The 20,921-nt window shown below is 49.5% G+C and overlaps 1 protein-coding gene across 4 annotated transcripts; it reads left to right on the top strand.

The window, feature by feature from the left end:
• Window positions 1-793: 793 nt before the first annotated feature.
• On the top strand, window positions 794-20,169 carry BATF2 (basic leucine zipper ATF-like transcription factor 2). Of its 4 annotated transcripts, none has more exons than XM_072789830.1 (4): window positions 794-1,531; window positions 13,833-14,113; window positions 15,359-15,460; window positions 18,531-20,169. In XM_072789830.1, exons 2-4 carry the CDS (start codon window positions 14,075-14,077, stop codon window positions 19,206-19,208), a joined length of 819 nt encoding a protein of 272 aa, XP_072645931.1. In that variant the 5' UTR covers window positions 794-1,531; window positions 13,833-14,074; the 3' UTR covers window positions 19,209-20,169. The 4 variants fall into 4 exon arrangements, with proteins under 4 accessions (XP_072645931.1, XP_072645930.1, XP_072645932.1 ...); XM_072789829.1 differs by lacking the exon at window positions 794-1,531 and adding an exon at window positions 6,255-7,232; XM_072789831.1 differs by lacking the exon at window positions 794-1,531 and having other exon boundaries at window positions 11,683-14,113; window positions 18,534-20,169.
• The last annotated feature ends 752 nt before the right edge of the window (window positions 20,170-20,921 follow it).

Below are 20,921 nucleotides of genomic sequence, written 5' to 3'. Positions count from 1 at the left end.
TGTTGGTGATGGTTAGTTAGCAGTGACTGGCATATGTTAGGTGCTCAATAAATACCTATTTTTTTATTTTTATTTTTTAAAAGATTTTATTTATGAGACAGAGAGAGAGGCAGAAACACAGGCAGAGGGAGAAGCAGGCCTCCCGCAAGGACCCCGACGCGGGACTGACCCCGGATCCCAGGATCACGCCCCAAGCCGAAGGCCGACGCCCAACTGCTGAGCCACCCAGGCGTCCCCCTACTTTTTTTTTTTTCTTAAGATTTTATTTATTTATTCATGAGAGACACACAGAGAGAGGCAGAGACACAGGCAGAAGGAGAAGCAGGCTCCATGCAGGGAGTCTGATGTGGGACTCCAAAACCGGGACTCCATCGCGGATTTGAGGATTACACCTTGGGCCGAAGGCAGGCACCAAAACGCTGGCCCACCGAGGGATCCCCAACAAATACCTATTGTTAAATGAATGACTTTGTCTAAGAGTTTGATTCTTTACCTTAGCGCTCAAGTCCTGAAGAAGTGAAGAAAATGAGGGCAGAGACTAGGCGAACTGTAAACTCTGAAGGGTGAGCTGAGCTTACTGCTCTCCGTTGAACCCTTCCCAGCCCACTGCAGGGTAAATGTGAGTAGGCAACACAGAGTAGGCTCTGTCTACTATTTGGGAAAGAAGTCTGGCCTGAGCTGAAGATAATGGCTGATTTCTGTGAATTGTTTTATAAAGCACCCCATGTTTTCTATTTCATCCTCCTGGCAACCCTAAGAGGTTTGTTGATGTAAGATGTACTGTTTTTCAGGGTCTCTCCTTAGTGTTTGTCTAGAGAGGGAGAAGTCCGGGGCAAGCCTGAGCTTCCAATCCTGCAGAAGAAGGTTGTGAACAGGGCCCCGGACAGAACAGGGTCCCTGGCTGAGCGCCCTCATTCAGTACTATTCACCCTCCACCAAGCACACACAAGGGAAGAAAGTGAGCCTAACTCCTATTCAAAGGCTTTGAGATAGCAAGTGAGAGAGCAAGATGCCTGCTATCTTGCCCTCATGAGTCTGTACTACAAAAATTGCAGCACCGGCAGGTGAACGTTTATGACAAGGAAGTTCACTGTGGCATGGTTTGGAACAACAAGAAATTGAAAAAAAAATCTAAGTGCCTTCAGTGGGGGTCAGTTACCTAAGCTGGGGTAATTGTGCTGGTGGATTCCGTGAAGCTTTTGGAAGGGTGAGATGGATCATAACGTACCTGTGTGGAAAGATGTCTTGCCAAGTGAAAAACAAACAAACATTTCAATCCCATTTTAGTTTTGAAAATAATAATAATAATAACAATAACCCACTAGACAGTATTTTCCTACAGGATCACAGCGCACTAAATAGAATGTGAAACTACTTCGGTGTCACAAATTAGTTGAGCCATATGAAATCTCCCATATTTAATCATTTTGACTGCAAAGTTGTCAGTTTCATATGGTTAAACCTAGCAGCATTAGCAAAAAAATTATGTGGAATGAACAGAACAGACACTGCCTTTGCCCATGAAGTAAAGGTAAGTAATGTTCGTTGAAAAATCCAGATATTTATATGTACATGGGTACTTCTTACTGAGAGTCCTAGTCATGAAGTTTGAAAATCACTGCATTTTTTTTTTTTTTTTTTTTTTTTTTTTTTTTAAATTTTTTATTTATTTATGATAGTCACAGAGAGAGAGAGAGAGAGAAAGGCAGAGACATAGGCAGAGGGAGAAGCAGGCCCCATGCACCGGGAGCCCGATGTGGGATTCGATCCCGGGTCTCCAGGATCGCACCCTGGGCCAAAGGCAGGCGCCAAACCGCTGCGCCACCCAGGGATCCCAAAATCACTGCATTTTGAGGCACCTGGGTGGCCCAGCGATTGAGTGTCTGCCTTTGGCTCAGGTCATGATCCTGGGATTGAGTCCCCCATCAAGCTCCCAGTCGGAAGCCTGTTTCTCCCTCTGCCTATGTCTCTGCCTCTTTCTGTGTGTCTCACTTGAATAAATAAATAAATAAAATCTTAAAAAAAAGAAAAAGAAAAAATCACTGCAATTCAATTGTTAACTCGAGTAGGTTGAGGGAAACTTAAAATTATTACGTTAAGCAGATCTGGATCAATTTTCTTTACTACCATCACTAGTATCAAAATCCTTATTTATTTATTTTTTAATTTTATTTATTTATGATAGTCACACACACAGAGAGAGAGAGGCAGAGATACAGGCAGAGGGAAAAGCAGGCTCCATGCACCGGGAGGCGAACATGGGATTCGATCCAGGGTCTCCCTGGTCACACCCTGGGCCAAAGGCAGGCACCAAACCGCTGCGCCACCCAGGATCCCAAAATCCTTGTTTAAATGTCAGGATGAAAGCCCTGCCCTGTGCAAGCTGTTGTAGCTTCCCAGCACCCCCAGAGTAGGATTATAATGAATACTGATAAAAACACAAACAATGTGCAAGCTCTGTGCACATTTAACTTTTGAATAGCAAATGCCTGGGAGCACCTGGGTGGCTCAGTTGATTGATTAGGTATCAAACTCTTGGTTTGGGCTCCTGTGAGATAATCTCGGCATGGAGTCTGCTTAAGATTCTTTCCCTCTCTTTCTTTCTTTTTTTTTTTTTTTTTAAATTTTTATTTTATTTATTTATGATAGTCTCACAGAGAGAGAGAGAGAGAGGCAGAGACACAGGCAGAGGGAGAAGCAGGCTCCATGCACCGGGAGCCCGACGTGGGATTCGATCCCGGGTCTCCAGGATCGCGCCCTGGGCCAAAGGCAGGCGCCAAACCGCTGTGCCACCCAGGGATCCCTTTCCCTCTCTTTCTCCACCTCTGCCCCCCACCTCACACATGGATGCTCTCTCTCTCTAAGATAAATAGTAAATAAAATCTTTAAAAAGATAATAATTGCCTATAAAAAAAAATTGCCTATAGCTAGAAATCTAGTCTGGAAGGTGAAGAGGAGGGGTGAAGGGGCTTTTAAAGACAAGTGCAGGGGTCTCGTGAGTGACAGGCAATGTTTTCATTTGCCCCATTTAAAGGAGGAAAGGGTGCTCTTAAGTAAAATCTTTAGGGAATACCTTTGGAAGAAAACTGGGAAAGATCTATAGAGCTGTAGCTATATATAATTGTGAATATATATATATTCACAAGAGAGCTTTGGGAAAATGAAATACCAAAGCCTGACAGCTGTGAAACCTGCTTTCGAAGGGAGAGTTTCTTGAAGCTAAGTAAGAGGATTGAAACTTGAGGATACAGTTCTAGATGCCTTTTAAAAAGGCATATGTGTTTACCCAGTCTGGAGAGGAAATTCTGACATAATTTTAATTTTAAGAGGAACAGCCTTTCTGATTCAGCTATACATATTGTGTATTGCCTTTATAATTGTCAAAGAAAAGTAACAGAACTCTTTTCATCCTGGAACAACAGCAAGCAGGGGAAAAGACCTTGCTTTTTTTTTTTTTTTTTTTTTTAAGACCTTGCTTTAATTAAATTGCTGTTCATTAAGCAATAAAATACTAAGTATTTTATTTATTTGCGTATATAAATATTTGTTTTTAAGATATCTAGAGGACTTTTCTATTTGATTCTTCTAAAGTACAGTGTTAGTCGAGATTGTTTAAAGTTACAGTTTTGATAAGAGAAGTCTTGTTTTTCTCCCTGGTGAGATACATCTGTGGAGCACATGCATATGACAAGAGCATCAACTAGCACTTGGTGGCAGCATACCCAAGTGTAGGCTTTGTCCTACTAATTCGTAAACAAAGAACTGGAAGGTTGAGGGTGCCACCTAATCACTGGAATGACGGGGATCCCTGGGTGGCGCAGCGGTTTGGCGCCTGCCTTTGGCCCAGGGCGCGATCCTGGAGACCCCGGATCGAATCCCACGTCAGGCTCCCGGTGCATGGAGCCTGCTTCTCCCTCTGCCTATGTCTCTGCCTCTCTCTCTCTCTCTCTCTCTATGTGACTATCATAAGTAAATGAAATTTAAAAAAAAAAAAAAAAAAAGGAATGGCCACGGCCTGTAGACCACAGTTCTGCGCTGGCCTGTTCTAAGACTCTCACCCCTTATCTTCCTGTAAACCTTACGTATCCAGAAAAGGCCTCGTCCCCAGTGGGTGTGTACAAGGTACTGGCCACAGCCAGATGCCTCACATGTACAAGCATCCTCGTTCCAGGCCTCAAGTGGGAGGCAGAGGAGTTATCCTCTCTAACTGACAGATGACAAAACAAGCTGTTTACACACGCCTTTGTCATCTATCCAAGGGCACGTGGCATCATCAGCCTTGTCCAGAATCTTAGGGGTGCAGGGAAGGCCTTGAAAACCCGAGCATTTCCAACAAACATGTCCACGCCCACCTCATCTGTGCCTGTGGTGTCCTCAAGAGCCAGGCTGTGCCTAGGCTTCTTGTTTCCTGGCAGGGTGAATGGGGTGGTGGGGAGCATAGTGGCTGTCCCTTTACTTGGCTACTCTTTTCACTTCATTAACAATAAACCAGGGGCTCCACCTGCCCAATCACTACAGCAGCCTCTCCATCCCCCATTTTCCTATTCCTTCTCCCCAAGGCAGAGGGACTTTTTTTATCCTATGCTCAGATTTTGTCCCTCCTCTGCTCAAATCCTTCCCCTGCCTGCTGGATGCTCCCTGTATCTTCCAGAGTTAGAGCCCGGGATCTCCAGGGGCTTATAAGCTCTGCATGAGTGGCCCACGAGACTCTCTGCCCCCATCACCTACTCCTCCCCTGCCCCTATCAATCCCCCAGCACACCAGCATATTCCCACTACCCCTAACCCATTCTTCGCTGTCACCTTCCTCTCTTTGATTCTTTGTTCAAATTCCCAATGTCTCAAAACATTTTTTTGTTGCTGTTCAAATGTCTTATTAAGGCCCACCCTGACCACACTTTTTAAAATTGAAACTCCTTAGGACGCCTGGGTAGCTCAGCGGTTAAGCGTCTGCCTTTGGCCCAGGGCGTGATCCTAGAGTCCCGGGATTGAGTCCCATGTGGGGCTCCCTGCATGGAGCCTGCTTCTCTCTCTGCCTTTATCCCTGCCCCTCTCTCTGTGTGTCTCTCACGAATAAATGAGTAAAATCTTAAAAGAAAAAATTTGAAACCCCTTAATCCCCACCCACATTCCCCAAATCATTTACTTAGCTCTGCATACCCCAAGACACTTAGGCCTTCTGCCAGCCCGTGTGTGTGTGTGTGTGTGTGTGTGTATTTTTTTTTTAGATTTTATTTATTTATTCATGAGATACAGAGAGAGGCAGAGACACAGGCAGAGGGAGAAGCAGACTCCATGAAGGGAGCCTGATGTGGGACTCAATCCCAGGACCCCAGGATCATGCCCCAAACCAAAGGGAGATGCTCAACCACTGAGCCACCCAGGCGTCCCTGCCGGCTTATATAATTTCCTTAAGTTGTTACATTTATTCTCCCCTACCCCTCCTTCCATTCTAGGATGGAAGCTTCACAAGGACAAGGATATGGATTTTTTTCCAGTTTTATTGCAAAAAATTGACTGTATATATAATAATAATTCACAGTGTAAGTTTCTGGTATATAGCATGAGGGTTTGATTTCTGTATCTTCCAGAGTTAATAATATCCATCTAATATTCGTCTTCTCATATAAATACAATAAAAAAAAAAGAAGAAAAGGGAAAAGGAAAAAAATTCTTCCTGTGATGAGAACTCTTAGGATTTTTTCTCATAACTTGCCTATATCTCATGCAGCACTGTTAGCTATAGGTCTGGGGTCACACATTACATCCCTAGTACTTAGTTATCTTGCAACTGGAAGTTGATATCTTTGGACCACATTCCTCCATTTCCCCCTCCCCTGATCATCCACATCTGGTATTGGATCTGGATTTTTTTAAAATGCTTTTTAAAAAAAATATTTTATTTAGGGGGTGCCTGGGTGGCTCAGTCGGTTGGGCATCTGCCTTCGGCTCAGGTCCTGATCTCAGGAGTCCCACATCAGAGCTCTCTGCTCATCAGGGAGTCTGCCTCCTCTGCCTCTCACCCCTGAACCCCCTCATGCTCTCTCTCTCTCTCTCTCTCTCTCTCTCAAAGAGAGACAAGCAGACTCCCTGCTGAGCAGGGAGCCTGATGAGGGGCTCAATATCAGAGCCCCAAGATCAGGACCTGAATCCAAGGCAGATGCTTAACCATCTGAGCCACCCAGGTGCACCTTTTTTTTTTTCTTTAAACAAATGTCTCCCAGAACCTAGAGCAGGGCTGCCACATAGTAGATGCTCAGTAAATATCTGCTGAGTCAAAGAGACAGAGGTGGAAGTCCATTAAGTGCTTCCTAGCTGTTGTTAGCCTTGTTCTTAACTATCAGGCTTCTTGGCCTCCAGACCAAGGCAGGCCTGGCCCCCACCTCTGCTGCTGAGATCTGACAGATACCAACTCCCAGACCAAGCCAACACTGAAAAGGGCATCTCCTGTGTACCTCCCTACCCCCAGTTGTACAGCGGGGGAGCTGAGGCCTACAGTGGGAGCTGGGCAGATGGCAAGGCCAGGAGAGGGCCAAGGCCTCCCGTGCCTGGATACCCACCCTCAGTTTGAAGTCCCTTTGCCTGATAGAAAGCCTCTGTTGTCTCAAATGGCAGTCTCCTCTGGCTACAAGGTGATCATCTCCCGGAAGGCATCAGGCTGGCCCCAGCCTCCAGCCACAGCAAGAGGGGCCCAGGAAGATGGGTTATCACAGTCTTTCACTGGCCATATGGGAAAACTGGGCCCCAGGGCCTGAGTGGCTTAGATGTTGAGCGCCTGCCTTAGGTCCAGGGTGTGATCCTGGAGTCCTGGGGTCAAGTCCCACGTTGGGCTCCCTGCATGGAGCCTGCTTCTCCCTCAGCCTGTGTCTCTCTCTCTGTGTCTCTCATGAGTGAATAGATAAAATCTTAAAAAAAAAAGAAAAAAGAAAACTGGGCCCCGGAGAGGGCACCTGGCTGCCCGAGGCCTCGTGCCTGTGGCACGTGAGCTGTGGATGGATCCGGTTTTCTTGGGAGCCTTTCCTGACCATTGTTCTGCATGGGGATCCCCTTTCAGCCCAGGACCTGTGGGAGGCCCCATCTTCATAGGTGCCTCATTTTTCCCCCCCGCAGACCCATAGCAGGTTTCCTCCACAGGAAGGGGGTACGTGCCCTATTCTCCCGAGGGTGCTCTGTGCCCTCATTATTTCTGCTCCGGAGCCAGGAGCCGTGAGTTGGATCCAGAGGAGTGTGAAGGTAAGAGAACCTCTCAGCCTGATTCCGCCATGTCCTTGCCCTGGGCCGAGTCCCTTCCTCTCTCCGAACCTTAATTTCCCCACAGATAAAGCAAAGAGGCTGGATGGCCAGTCTAGAATATTCTGATCATGACTTGTCAAAGATCTTGGTGCCCTTGGTGCAGCACCTGGGATGGGTCAGCTAGGCAAGCACTCTCTCGTCTCCTGTTTGGGAGACACCGGCCACACTGAAGTGGGATTTTGTGTCCTACCCCTCTCCAGCCCTCCGGGCTCTTGCTCGTGACCCTGGCTGGCTGTTTCCGTCCACCAGCCTCCAGGTAAGGCCTTCTTGCCTCTCTGAGCCTTTATAGGAACCCACACCAAAGCCAAAATGAGGGAGAGCCATTTGAGGAGTGAAAAGCCTCCCTCAAAGGTCAAGGTGACAGTCCTTCCTCTCCGGTATCTAGGATCTTAGCAGGGTACCCAGCCTGGGCTTCTCTGCCATCTGCAGTGGACAGTGGAGTGGTGACATCACAAGGGAGAGCCAGCCAGGGACACTGGGCCAAGAGGGAACTTACTGATGGCTGCTTTCTCTCTTTCTTTTTAAAAAATATTTTATTTTTATTTATTTTGAGAGAGAGAAAGAGTGTGTGTGTGTGGGGGGGGGGTTGGGGGAAGGGCAGAGAGAGGCAGAGAGAGAGAGAGAATTTCCAGCAGACTCCTCTCTGAGCACAGAGCCTGATGCGGGGCTTGATCCCATGATCCCAAGATCATGACCTGACCGAAACCATGAGTTGGACACTCAACCCACTGAGCCACCCAGTGGGTGACTGCTTTCCATATGTGGTTTCATTGAGACTGCTCTGGCAAAAGAGGGTATTATTCTCATTTTACAGACAAGGAAACTGAGACCCAAAGAAACCATGGGCCATGTCTAAGGTCACACAGCTGGAAGTGGCAGTGCAGGGATTTAAACCTTAGACTGCCTGGGACTAGGACCACCTGGAAAACCCAGGAGCTGTTGTCACCAGGGTCACATCCTGCAGAACCCTGGGCGGCTTGCTGACTCTAGGCTCTAGCACTCAGTTGTTTATTATTTATACTCCCTGACCACTTCCAAAAGTTTGAATCAGTTTCCTGGAAAGATGTGTATGTGAAAGGAATAGCCGAGAATCAGCAGCACAAAGCTTTGGGGGCAGCCAAGGGCCCGGCAGGACGAAGGATGGACACATATAGCAGCTCCTACTAACAACCGATCAGTGACAGCGTCACAGAACCCTGGGGAAGTCACCTGGTTCCTGGGAAGCCTGGATATTTGCAGATTGCAGCTTGTGGAGCACTCACAGGGTACTGTGCTGAAGTGAAAGTCAGTCCTCTCCTCCCTCTGCCCTGGGGAGTCCCCACAATGTCACGGCCCTAATCCCTGCACAGCATTCATTTCATCTGGAGTCTTCCCCTTGCCCAGCCTCTGCTTTCTCACCCATGGGTCCCTGTGAAACAATGGAAAGAGGGTGTAGGGTCGGTGTCAGAGACACATGGGGGCATTGAGTCCATCCCACCTGGGGATGCGACTCTGCAAAGGGATATACTGCTAGGAGCAGCTTCCTCATATCTGAATTTGAGCCAAGGTGGTGGCATCAGCCCAGTATCCGTTCCCTCTTCTGCCAACAGCCTTTGGGGGTTGCCCTTCCCTCACCCCTAGTCCCTAGGGCTGACCCTTCCTCCTAGGCTCCAGGATGGGCGGGGACCCCAGCCTTGCCTATCTTACTTTATCTCCTGGCCACAGTAACTGATCAGGAATAGCTACATGATTTAAGCCAAACCAAGTTCTGGCCCTTTGTTGGGAAAGTGGCAGAGGTGGAGGGATGCACTCTCCTCATGGTCATCTTACTAGAACAGTGAGGATGAGACACTGGCTCTTGAGGAAATTGTTTGGGCATTGTGATCCAGCTGTGCATGAAGCTGGTACACTCTAGACTTGTCTGTCAGTAACTTAAGCTTGAGTTTAGATCATTTAGAAAACCAAGAATCCTCCTATTGATGATACTCCTTTATAAGCATGAGAAATTTTGAGCAATTTTCATCAAATATTAAGTGCTTCTGCTTACACATGGGCACCAACACTTTTTTCCCACTAAAAATATATTATATTGGAAAAAAAAAGTCATCCATCGTGTACTCCACCATTTTTTTCTTAAATAATAATGAAATAAAATACAAGCCTTTGGTTGGGTGAACAAAAATTTATCAAATATTTATTGAGTGCCTTTGTTAGAAGTTTAACAGATGTTTATGTGACTCTCTGTTGCCGGGCGCTGTTCTAGCCCTTTGCAACTATTACTTCATCAAATCCTTATATTATTATGCCCATTTGAGAGAGGGGCATGAAGAGTTAAATGACTTGCCCGAGATCAAGTTCCAGGTCCCAGGATGGAGCCTGTCCACCCTCCGATGTCCTTGCTAAAGAGTTTCTTCAGTGGAAAGATCTCCCCAGTAGGAAGTGCCCTCTGCGGCCATAGACTCCCTGTCCCACCCTGCCAGCTGACCTGCTGGGTGTGTGTCTTACACCCCGGTGGGTTGTGGGCTTGTACCAGCTGAGGTTTAGCTCTTAAGTTGCAAGTGGGAAGTCGATAGCCTCAGTCCCACTAGCAGCCTCTTGGTCTCTTTCTCTGCTATCCACCAGCTGAAGCTCCCCCAAGAATACCAGGCCTCAAATAAGGGGTACACAGGGTGGGGAGACCTAGAAAGAGAATCCTCATTCCTGGACATCTGGAGATCCCCAGCATCTCTCCAAGCCTGGAAGGTGTGGAAAGGAACTGAGATGGGCTTCTCCCAAACCAGCTGTGTGACTGCATCCTCACTGTGCCTCAGTTTCCTCACCAGTAAAATAAGGAGGTTGGTCAAGGAGAGTTCCCCCCACCCCAGGAAGCCAGGGCAGGCCCAGTAGGAATGAGTAATTCAGAAATTTCTTTACTCATCAAGAAGGCTTTTGGGGTTTCTGGCAAGCTGTCTGCAGGACTTGTATTCATTTATTCATTAGCTGAACACCTATTATGCGGAGGCAGTGTTTGAGACCCTGGGGATACTTCAGAGGGTGAGAAGGGTAATGACTTTGTTGCCCAAGAGCTCACTCTGTAACTCTGGTTTAGGGAGGCCTCCCAGCCTTCACCCTTGGGGGCTGCTGGCTTTAAACTGGATGATCAGGAGCACCTGGGTGGCTCAGTGATTGAGCATCTGCCTTCGGCTCAGGTCATGATCCCTGGGTCCTGGGATCGAGTTCTGCATTGGGCTCCCCACAGGAAGCCTGCTTCTCCCTTTGCCTATGGCTCTGCCTCTCTCTGTAGATTTCTCATGAATAAATAAAATCTTAAAAAATAAAAATAATAAAAAAAAATAAACTGGAGGATCAGGCCCTTCCACACTGCCTGTGGACAAGAGAGGTGTGTCCTCCCTCCAGCCCTGCCGCCTCCCTCCAGGCCACCTGGCATTAGTCTCTCCAGGCATTAGTCTTATCACCTTCTAAGTAAGAGGTTGGACCGCATGACCCCAAAGCCTGCCCTGCCAGCATGGGAGGCTGTCCACCCCTTGGGGAAGCCATGCACAGCCATTCATGGTTAAACATTACCCATCCCGTGTCCCTCATCCCTGCCACTCCTCAGGGAGAGCAAGCCATAAACGCTGCCTCCTCCAGACTTCCTCCAGGGCTGTAGCCTCCTGAGAGGGGCCAAAGGCACACTTGCTGACTGCTGACTGTGTCCTTTCCACCCAAAGCTAGAGTCTGCAGAGGAAAAGACAGGAGGTCCAAGCCTGGGGCTGGGGGCTGAGGTGGAGAGTAATTGGGCCCTAGCCACTGGCCCCCTGCCACACAGATTCTTTTTTTCTTGGTTGTATCATGTGTGTGGCTTCTCCAGATCCTTCCCTGTGGAGCTCATGGACTGGTTTAATGAGTCCCTTAGGTGCCTGCCTCAGGCAAGATGACCTGGCCCTCTTGGTTTCCGAGAAACAAAAATCATCCAGAGAAATTGAGGCAGCCCACTGAATGGGGGTGCTCCACTGTAGTCTCTGCTCCCAGGCTCCTTTCAAGCAAGGAGGGCCAGGCCCAACTGTTATGCCAAATCCACCCACCTGGGCATTTAAAATGATGAGCCTTCGTTAATCCTGTGTTCTCACAAATCTCACTACTGGGAACGGATTCTAGGGGGAAGCACTTTACAATATACAAAGTGCTTCTTCTCAGCTCATTCTTTTTTTTTTTTTAATTTTTTATTTATTTATGATAGTCACAGAGAGAGAGAGAGGCAGAGACATAGGCAGAGGGAGAAGCAGGCTCCATGCACCGGGAGCCCGACATGGGACTCAATCTCGGGTCCCCAGGATCACACCCTGGGCCAAAGGCAGGCGCCAAACCGCTGTGCCACCCAGGGATCCCCCCCCTTTTTTTTTTTTTAAGATTTTATTTATTTATTCATGAGAGACACAGAAAGAGACAGAGGCAGAGACCCAGGCAGAGAGAGAAGCAGGCTCCATGCAGGGAACCCGACATGGGACTCGATCCTGAGTCTCCAGGATCACGCCCTGGGCTGAAGGTGGCACTAAACCGCTGAGCCACCAGGGCTGCCCGGCTCATTCTTTTCCATCTTCAAAACAACTTTGTAAAATGGGTACGGTCTCTTTGTCATCTGCAGTGTACATGTGACAACGTTGAGGCTCCTGGTCATCGACCTTTAAGTGCCAAGTATCAGAGTCAAGTCTGACTCTAAAGCCTAGAGCAGTTGCCTGCCCAATTCCAGGCAGAGCAAGCCGGTGGTCACTCTCCATGCCCTGCTCAGGACAGACATCACTAATCAATCGTGGCATGGCAGATGCTGCCACTCACCTGCAGGGCTCTTTCCTAAGAAGCTCGGACGCAGCAGCTGTGAACTCCTCCACACAGCATTGCAGGACACCATTACCTATTGGAAAATCACATCTACACTATTTGCCATCCCTGTGATCTCACAGCATCAGCCATGAGCCCTGAGGACTCAGGCACTATCCCCAGGTGCTCTAGTCACCAGACCACGGAACCCTGGGCACTGCACATCTAGTTACTATGTTCCAACTGGGGTTACTGGCTCCTCTGTCTCCCAAACAGATGTCCCGTCCAAGCATGGTCTCTGTTAGAGAAAACACCATGCGGGTTTGCCTGAGGTTTCAGGCCTTGCTAGGTCGTTAATAGAGGTTTTTATTAGGAAACAGTTCAGGTATACCCCAACATGTGGATAATAATTTTACCATAGAGTTTAAGCTACAAAACACCACAGACATAACTGAAATCCCTGTGTGTCCCCCTTGGTGCACCCTGCCCCACACCACCACGTTCTGAATTTTGTATTTCTCATTCACATGCATATTTTTTAGACTTTTATTACATATATACATATCCATATTATTAAACCCTACAGAAATGATGTTGTTCAGATTTCGTTGCAGCTTGTGTTTTTCAAACAACTGGACATGACAGACTCTCAGGCATGATGCTAAGTGCACCTTTGAATTGCCCACCAGATCAAAATTGCAAATATTTGTTGAATTCTTTTTTTTTTTTTAATTTATTCATTCGAGAGAGAGAGAACATAAGCAGGGTGAGCAGCAGAGGGAAAGGTAGAAACAGACTCTTCGCTGGGCGGGGAAGCCAATGCAGGGCTCCACCTCAGAACACTGGGATTGTGACCTGAGCCCTTTGCAGGTCTAGACTGCAGCCACCCAGGCGCCCCTGTTTGTTGAACTTTTATTCTGCACCAGGCATAGTTGCAAGCGCCTTGCCTGCCTCAACTCACTTCATGTTCACGACAGAATTATTTTCATCCCCACTTTATAGATTTGAAAACAAAGGCATAGAAAGGTGAAATTATGTACCCAAGTCACATAGCTTGGAAGCTGTTCTCCTAACTGCTAGACATCACTCTCTCTACTGCTGCGTGGTCTGTTGAATGAAAACACAGTAATTTATCCATCTGTTCTCCTATTTAAGGGGCATTGCTTATTTTTGCACACTCGCCTCAACATGGGCTCAGAGGGTTTGGAGGTGGTTGTATTATCTTGCTTGGTTCCTACATGAAGCTGTGAGTAGATATTTGTGCCATCCCCCTACATCCTTCAGAGATGAGGAAACTAAGACTCAGAGAGGTTGAATCACATTCTCAAAACAGCACAGCTCCAACGGGCCAGAGATGGGCTGTGAACCTGGATTCCTTTTTTTTTTTTAAAGATTTTATTTATTTATTCATGAGAATACACAGAGAGGAGAGAGAGAGAGAGAGAGAGAGGCAGAGACACAGGCAGAGGGAGAAGCAGGCTCCATGCAGGAAGCCTGACGTGGGACTCGATCTCAGGTCTCCAGGATCATGCCCTGAGCTGTAGGCGGTGCTAAACTGCTGAGCCACCGGGGCTGCCCCTGGATTCCTATAATTCCAGAGCCCAGAGGCTCTCCCATGTCCCATATGAGCCCTCGGTTCCCCATCAGCTTTGCCTCTTGGCTTTGCACCTGGCAGCCTGCCCTCCCTCCCCCAGAACACCCTCCTGGTAACAGGATTTTGGTCTCGCCTCCTCTGGCCATTATCCCTTGTTGTTCTCCTTTCAGAGAAGGGGCCCAACCGGAAGGCCAGTTCGTGTTAGGAAATTCCAGCCACGTGAGCCAACCCGAGCCAGGGATTCTGAGCAGCCAGTGGCTTTAGAAGAAACTGAAACTGGGTTTGCTGGGGGCGGAGTGGTCACCAGGGATTTAAAAGAGCTGCCACTTCCTTGGGCCCCCAGAGGGCACTGGGAGGTCACAGTGACAGAGGGATACCTGAACCGAGCCTCTGCCCACCCCCTGCCTGAGCCATGCACCTCTGCAGGGACAATGAGCTTCTGCCCAGGACGGTGAGTACAGGGAACCAGGGACAGGGGATGAGAAGGGGCCAAATATCCCCAGTTCCCAGGCAGGGAGGGATGTGGTCAGAGCTTCTAGTCCCTGCTCTGTACATAGAGGTGGTGTGATTGTGGGCTCCACATACCCCCTTTCTGGGCTTCAGTTTCTCCAGGTGATTGAAATGAGGGCTTTCTGGCTCTCAAATTGCATAGCCAGGCTCCAGTGTAGAATGCAGCCTCCTGAATAATGTGTCTCCTAACCCTAACCCTTCCCTCATTGCCCTTATGGGAGCATTCTCTCCCCTCCCCAAATTCTCTACCTTGGCTCCCCTTGGAGGCCCTGCTCCTCATCTAGGACCCAAGGACCAGAATCCCACCCCTTGCTATCCACTGCAAGTCTTTCCCCCAGGCTCTAGTGTCTTGGCACTTCCAGCACCTGGAATGGGCCTGTTGTGACCATGAGCAGCATAGGGTTTTCAGCCAGGGAGGGCAAGGTCTTGCCTGAGCTCCCTACAGTCAGAATACAGCCCCAGAGTGACATAGAGGAGGGGGATTTGGACTGTGGGGTCTCCAACATTCTCTCTTGCCTGACCTTCCAAAACTTTGGGCATTTAGGTTAAATATTTTGTGTAAGTTTCATGGATCTCCTAATGTGGGGTCCAGGGAATTGGGAGGGCACCTCTGGGAAGCTCTGAGTCCACTCATGCATTTTTGCCTGTTTTATTTGCTCTTCTGTCCCCCTAGCTCAGCACCTGGCACATAGTAGTTGCTGAATAAATATTCATTGAGTAACTGAATATCAGCTTTGGGTCAGAGCTGAGCACGGGCTCATGGAGCTGAACCAGACCATGGCCCTACCCTTAATGATAAGCTCGTGGCTGCTTTATGGCCTGTGAGGAAGGCACCAGTGCCTCTCTGTACAGATGAGGCAGCTGGGCTCAGAGAAGGGAGTGATTTTCCCAGAGCCAGATGGCTGCTAAGGAGAGTGTGGGTGTCAAGTCAGTTCTGTCTGCGTTCCCATTGAGGCTTTGGGCTTCTCCGTTTGTCCTTCCCCATCGTGAGCTGTAAGCAGGACGTGTGGGTGAGGCAGGTGTTTCCACAAAGGTGTGCCATGCGAGCGATGCTGCATGTGGGTGCCCAGGGAGCTGCCAGAGGAGACCTCTAGGAGAAAGGAGACCTTCAGGGAATTGAACTGGGAAGGGTGTAGCTTTACAGCACCTGCCAGGACCCCTGAGCCCTCTGCCTCACACCCTGCAGGACCCCGAGGAGCATCAGAGGCTGAAGAAGAAACAGAAGAACCGCGCAGCCGCCCAGCGCAGCCGGCAGAAGCACACAGACAAGGCAGATGCCCTGCACCAGGTGGGGTCCTTTCCCTACCCTGTCTCCCCTTACCTGGCCTGGTCCCCTCTTCTCCATCCCTAACTCCATGTGAGCAGCTCCCCCTCCATTGCTGTATGTTTCCAGGTCACCTGAGTTTGAGAGAGGTGCTGACATGCACTGGGCTCTAGGGACACAGAGGTGTGTCTGCGGCCCAGCCCTGTACTTGAGGCGCCCCAGATCTAGGGAGAGGAGACAAGCATGCACCCTATGAGAAACTGGTTCAGGTTAAGATGGGCTGGCTTTAGAGTCCCAGCCGTGGCATTTGTAGCTACAAGTCACTTCCTTCGCTGAGCTTCACCGTCCTCATCCAAAAAACCAGAACAATAATCCTTGCCCACTGGCAGGACCCTCATGGAGGCTAAAGGAGGTAAAAGAGCCCAGTAGGGGTGCAGGAGGGCTCCACTATACTTGCCTCTTAATCTTGGATGGTAACTTGACCTTGGATGGTAACCTGACCCTTGGAGCTTTTCTTCTTCCTCTGGGCAGAGAGAAAGGACATCACTGGTTCCATCCCAGGGAAAGGATTAAGAGCTGGGCTTAGGACCTGGCCCTTGGGAAGGCTGCATACGCCTTAGCGCCTTAGCTTATGAGTGAAATTCCCAGCCCTCCATGCCTAAGGCTCTGCCCTGTCTGCGAGGCCCCCCCATCCACCCTCCTCCCCTAACGGCCCACATCCTCTTCTCCCTGTTCTTTCACTGAGCAAGCACATCCAGCCCAGGGCCTCTGCAGAGACTCTCCCCTCTATCCTCAGACCACAGTCTGGCTAGATCCTCCCTTCTTTCCAGCTGTTTGGTTTAAACATTACCTCTGCAGAAGTGCCTTTCTAAGCCACGTGATCTAAAGAGCTGAGTACTTATTACTCTGCTCTACTTTTCTTCTTAGGCCTGAACTTTGATTACATGTGTAGAGGTCCGTTGCTTGTCTTCCTCACCAGACTGGAAGTGCCATGAAGTCAGGGAACTATGTGCTCCTGCTCTTTCCTTTTCTCCATCACCTGAAACAGTGCCCAAAAAAGAGAAGGAACTCAGTCATGCCCTGTGGAGCAGATGCTGGTGTCAAAAGAAAGTGCTCTAGGAGCACATAGCTGGGGCAACACACAGGTAGTGGCATCAAAGTGATGACAGAGAGGGAGTCTGAGCTGGTCTTGAAGGACGCATAGGAGTTTTCCAAACGATTGAAGGTAAGAAAAAGCATTGCCAGCAAATGAAGTAGGGTTGGCCTGGACATGAGGAAGCAGCACCTAGTACACTGTATGAGTGAGGACCAGGATAATGCCTGCCTGGCAGGGGTAGAGACTTCATGCATTCATGTGTTCATTCCTTCCGGAAAGGCCTATTGAGTGTCTCCTGTGTGACAGGTACAGTTCTAAGCATCCGTGATACATCTGTGAACGCAGCAGACAAAAGCCTACCCCACACTCTCTAGGGCTTGTATTTTCATTGGGGAGTCAGACAGACAAATAAATTATCCATGAGGGATTGGGGAATGTCAGCTGGTGATAAGTGGTGTGGGGCCAAATGCAGCAGGGACAAGGCAAGGGAGGGCGGGGGGAGTGATGGAAACCTAACTGGGGAGGCCTTCCCTGAGGAGGTGACCTTTGAGCAGCCTGGAGGTGGCAAATGAATGAAGGAGGGAACCATCAAGTGATTCCGTTTCTGCAGGTAAATTGAAGCCTTTGGAAAATTTAGGTGATTGGTGACCTAGTGATAATGTTTTAAAAACATCATTCCCCTTGCAGAGACCAGCCTGGAAGTCGGGCTGCTAGTGGCTTTGAGGCCTGTTAGAACTTTGAGTTAAAAAAAAAAAGAACTTTGAGTTCATGCCCTAAGCAGCATTTTTACATAAAACACCCTTGTGGGTTCTCTGTTTAAAAACTGTCCTGGAAGGGCTCAGTCAGATAAGCATCTGGCTCTTGGTTTCGGCTCCGGCCATGATCTCATGGGCTGTGAGGCGGAGCCCCGCATGAAGCCTGGAGTCTAGGGCCCTGTGCTAGACAAGGAGTCAGCTTGAGATTGCGTTTCTGCCCCACCCCACCCCCGCACACACGCACGCACCCACGCAGTCTCTCTCTCTTTCTCAAATACATGAAAAAAAGAAAAAAATAAATAACAATTGTCCACAAAAGGGATGAGGTTGGGAAGGGAACCAGAGGAAGTCACTCAGCCTTAGTTGCTGTGGAAAAAAAGTTCTTTCATTGCTGTCAGTATAAATGGTTGTTTTGAGCTGCATGCTAACTCTCAGTGGGTTCTCAGAACCTGGAGTCCAGAAGAACAGAGCTTACCAGATGCTGATTCAGGGGTGCCGAATAGAACATACCAGTGCTGCCACCCTGTGAAATACTACTCTGGGCTCCTCTCACAGTGCCTCAGTGAATAAGTTCTGGGCACTGGGGAGGTCTGATAGTGGCATGAAGCAGCCTAGAGGTGTGCAAGACAGAATGACCTCTAGGTTGTCATGACAAGTTCAGGATTAGGCCAGGGGAGAAGGTGCTGGCAGTGTCCAGGTAGAGGAGATGGGAAATGTGGTGAGGAAGCAGAGTTCACTTGAGGGACAGAAAGTTAAGGGGAGCTGGAAAAGTCAGAGAGATCAAGCTGGTGGTGTGAGCTGGGGCAGCTGTGCCCAGGGAGGCGGGGAAGTCTTTAAAGGACTTTAATGTTCAGTTGATGATATAATTGCCAAATGGTTCCTCTGGGCCAAGAAAACAGAGTGGTTTCAGAGGCGCCCCAGTTAGGAGGCTGGTGGGGTTCTCAGGTGAGTGGACTTGGCTGGCTTGGTAGAGACCAGCTGGCTTAGGGAACTGGTGGCAAGGATGCACAGCAGGCCAATCTGAGCCCTGGTAGAATGGCCTCAGGGGTAGAATGGACAGGGTGGGCTGGGTAGTTGTGCAGAGTTGGCCAGAGAGGAGCCAAGGGGCCCTAGTTCAGACATTTGGATGGCAGCAGTATCTTTCTCCCTAAGTTAAGGACTCTGGAGACAGGGGACAGGACTCATGCTGGGCTCTGGATGCTGGCTGACATCCCCTTCCCCACCCATCTGCTTCTGCCCCCAGCAGCACGAGACACTGGAGAAACACAACCATGTGCTGCGGAAGGAAATCCAGGCCCTGCAGACGGAGCTGCTGTGGTGGAGCCGGACCCTGCATGCCCATGAGTGCCGGTGCCGGATGGACTGTGCCACCTGGTTGGCTCCAGTGACCCCTGGCCGCTGGGCCCAGACCCAACAGCCCCCGGACCCTGTGCCCCACGGACAACATGGCTGCCAGGAGCAGCTGGGCCTATTTCAGACCCCAGTCTCTTCTCCCTTGGCTCACCGGCTCTCTCCAGATCCACAGCCTCATAGTTCACCTAGCCTCCCCCTGTCCCCTTTGCCCTCTCTGTCACTTGGCTCCACTGAGCTCACCGCACCTCCTGCCCAACTGTCCCCTAGCCCCATCCAGTCAGCCTCACCCATTGGCTCCAGCCTGCTGAGGCCTTCCTGCAATCTCGACACTCTACTGCCCAGCCCCTCAGCCCAACCTGCCCCTCTACAGCCCCCTGTGATGGAGCACCCCACCAGAGGGAAGCTGGGCCCTGACAGCCTCTCAGCTGCCCTGGGGCTGGCCTGCCTGGAGGGTGGGGAGCACAAACCAGCGTTATTGGCAGCAGACCAACAAGGGCTGGGTGTGGATCCCAGCCCCCACCTACTCTTGGCCTTCCCCCTGCTCTCCTCTGCTCAAATCCACTTCTAAGGCATCCCTGGGAGCTGAGCTAGCCCCTTCCTTGGGCTGAAGTGGCAGCCTCAGCACATAGGCATCTCCTCCCTTACCATTGGCAGTTGCCTCTCTTGGCTGACCAGCTGACCCGGCATTTCACCAGGAAAAGAAAGTCATCGCTGCTGCCCAGCACTCTACCAGGCCCTGTCACAGCCATTATCTTATTTTGACTTCATGGTCATTCAAAATCCGGATTATCACTCCACTTTTTAGATAAAGGAGACAGTGGCCAGAGAAGCCATGTGATGTGCCCAAGGTCACACAGCCTTTTTTTGGACCTGAAATACTACCATCTCCTCCTTCTCCTGGTGGGATACCCTAGGAGTATCTCCTGGTCTAGGCACCCTAGGAGTTGAAGTCCTAGAAATTGGGGGCTGGTGTGAGAAGGTTTAAGTGCTGGGAGTGGGGAGGAGCTTTTTCTTCTGGTTTGTCATTCCCAGGGCCACAGAGCCCTGCAGTTCCTGAAACCTCGCCCTAGCTGGGGCTAGTCCAGAGTTCAAGCCTGGATGGGGAGAGGCCAATCAGGAGCCCAGAAGTGGACTCTTTCTTCCCTAGCAGTGCTTTCAGTGCCAAGGAACTGAACCTGTGGGTTGGATTTGCGGAGAAGCCTGGAACAGTCTCCCCAGGGATTTCTGCAGGAGGGGCACCCATAGCCATACCAAGACCTCTGGGAGATTCTCCAGGGTCAGCTCTGAGGGCTATTCCCAAAGAGCCCCCTCCTTCTCCCAGGCTAGAGGTCAGAGCAGCAGTATCTGGTGGGGTGGGGGCATGGGGGACCGAGTTCTTTATAAGGGACCAGAGATGAGAAACTCCAATTCATCACCCAGATTTTCATACACCTGTAAACAAACACTATGCTAGTATTTGATACACTCCAGGATGCTGAGGACAAGTCTCAGCACACATGTTATAGCAAATAAAGTGTTTTCCAATTCTTTTTGCTTTGGTCAGCTCTTTAAAGCTCTGGTTGTACTCTGCACAGTTGAAACTGAAGAGCCTTTGAAAAAAGAGGGAATAGTCTAGAGTTTAGAGGTGGGCAATCCTTCGTGGGCCTCCCAATCTAGCCCTCTCCTTATATTGCAAATGAGGAAGCTGAGGCCCAGAGACAGGATGGACGTGCCCAGGGCCACACAGCTAGAGCAGGTGTGATGGTTGCAGGATTATGGAGGATGCCAGAGCCAGGGTCACCACAGGTTCATGGAGAGCGGACTGATGGGAGGAAAGCCAAGGTGCTTTTGATTGGAAGTCAGCTGGAGTCTGGGACAAGAGTTGATATAATGTACCATGGACCAGGACCCAACGAGGAGCAGGGTGTGTGTGTGAGGATATTGTGGTCTGGCTTGTGTCCACATACCCTAAAATTTATCAGATACTGTACTGTTTTACTTGGATTAACTCCAGGTTATGCCTCTAAAAACTCAGGTAGGTGTGGTTACTATTCCAACTGTTCAGGAGGGGAAACTGAGGCCTAGGAGTGTTAAGCAACAAGCCTAAGGACACATAGCTAGGAAGTGGTACAGACTTGATGTGACATCAGGAGACTTAGACACAGATGATCCTGCCTTCTACCTACCTCATACTCCTCCTGTAAGCCCAGCTTGATGGGGTCAGGAAGTGCTAATAGACATGACCCAAGGAGTTAAAACCCTCCCTTAAGCTCAAAACATAAGAGAGAGGGGTGACTAAATT

Source organism: Canis lupus, chromosome 21 (assembly GCF_048164855.1).
Source record: "Canis lupus baileyi chromosome 21, mCanLup2.hap1, whole genome shotgun sequence".
NCBI classification, from domain to species: Eukaryota; Metazoa; Chordata; class Mammalia; order Carnivora; family Canidae; genus Canis; species Canis lupus.
Note: the sequence above shows the minus strand (reverse complement) of the source record. Positions and strands in the feature narration are given on the sequence as shown.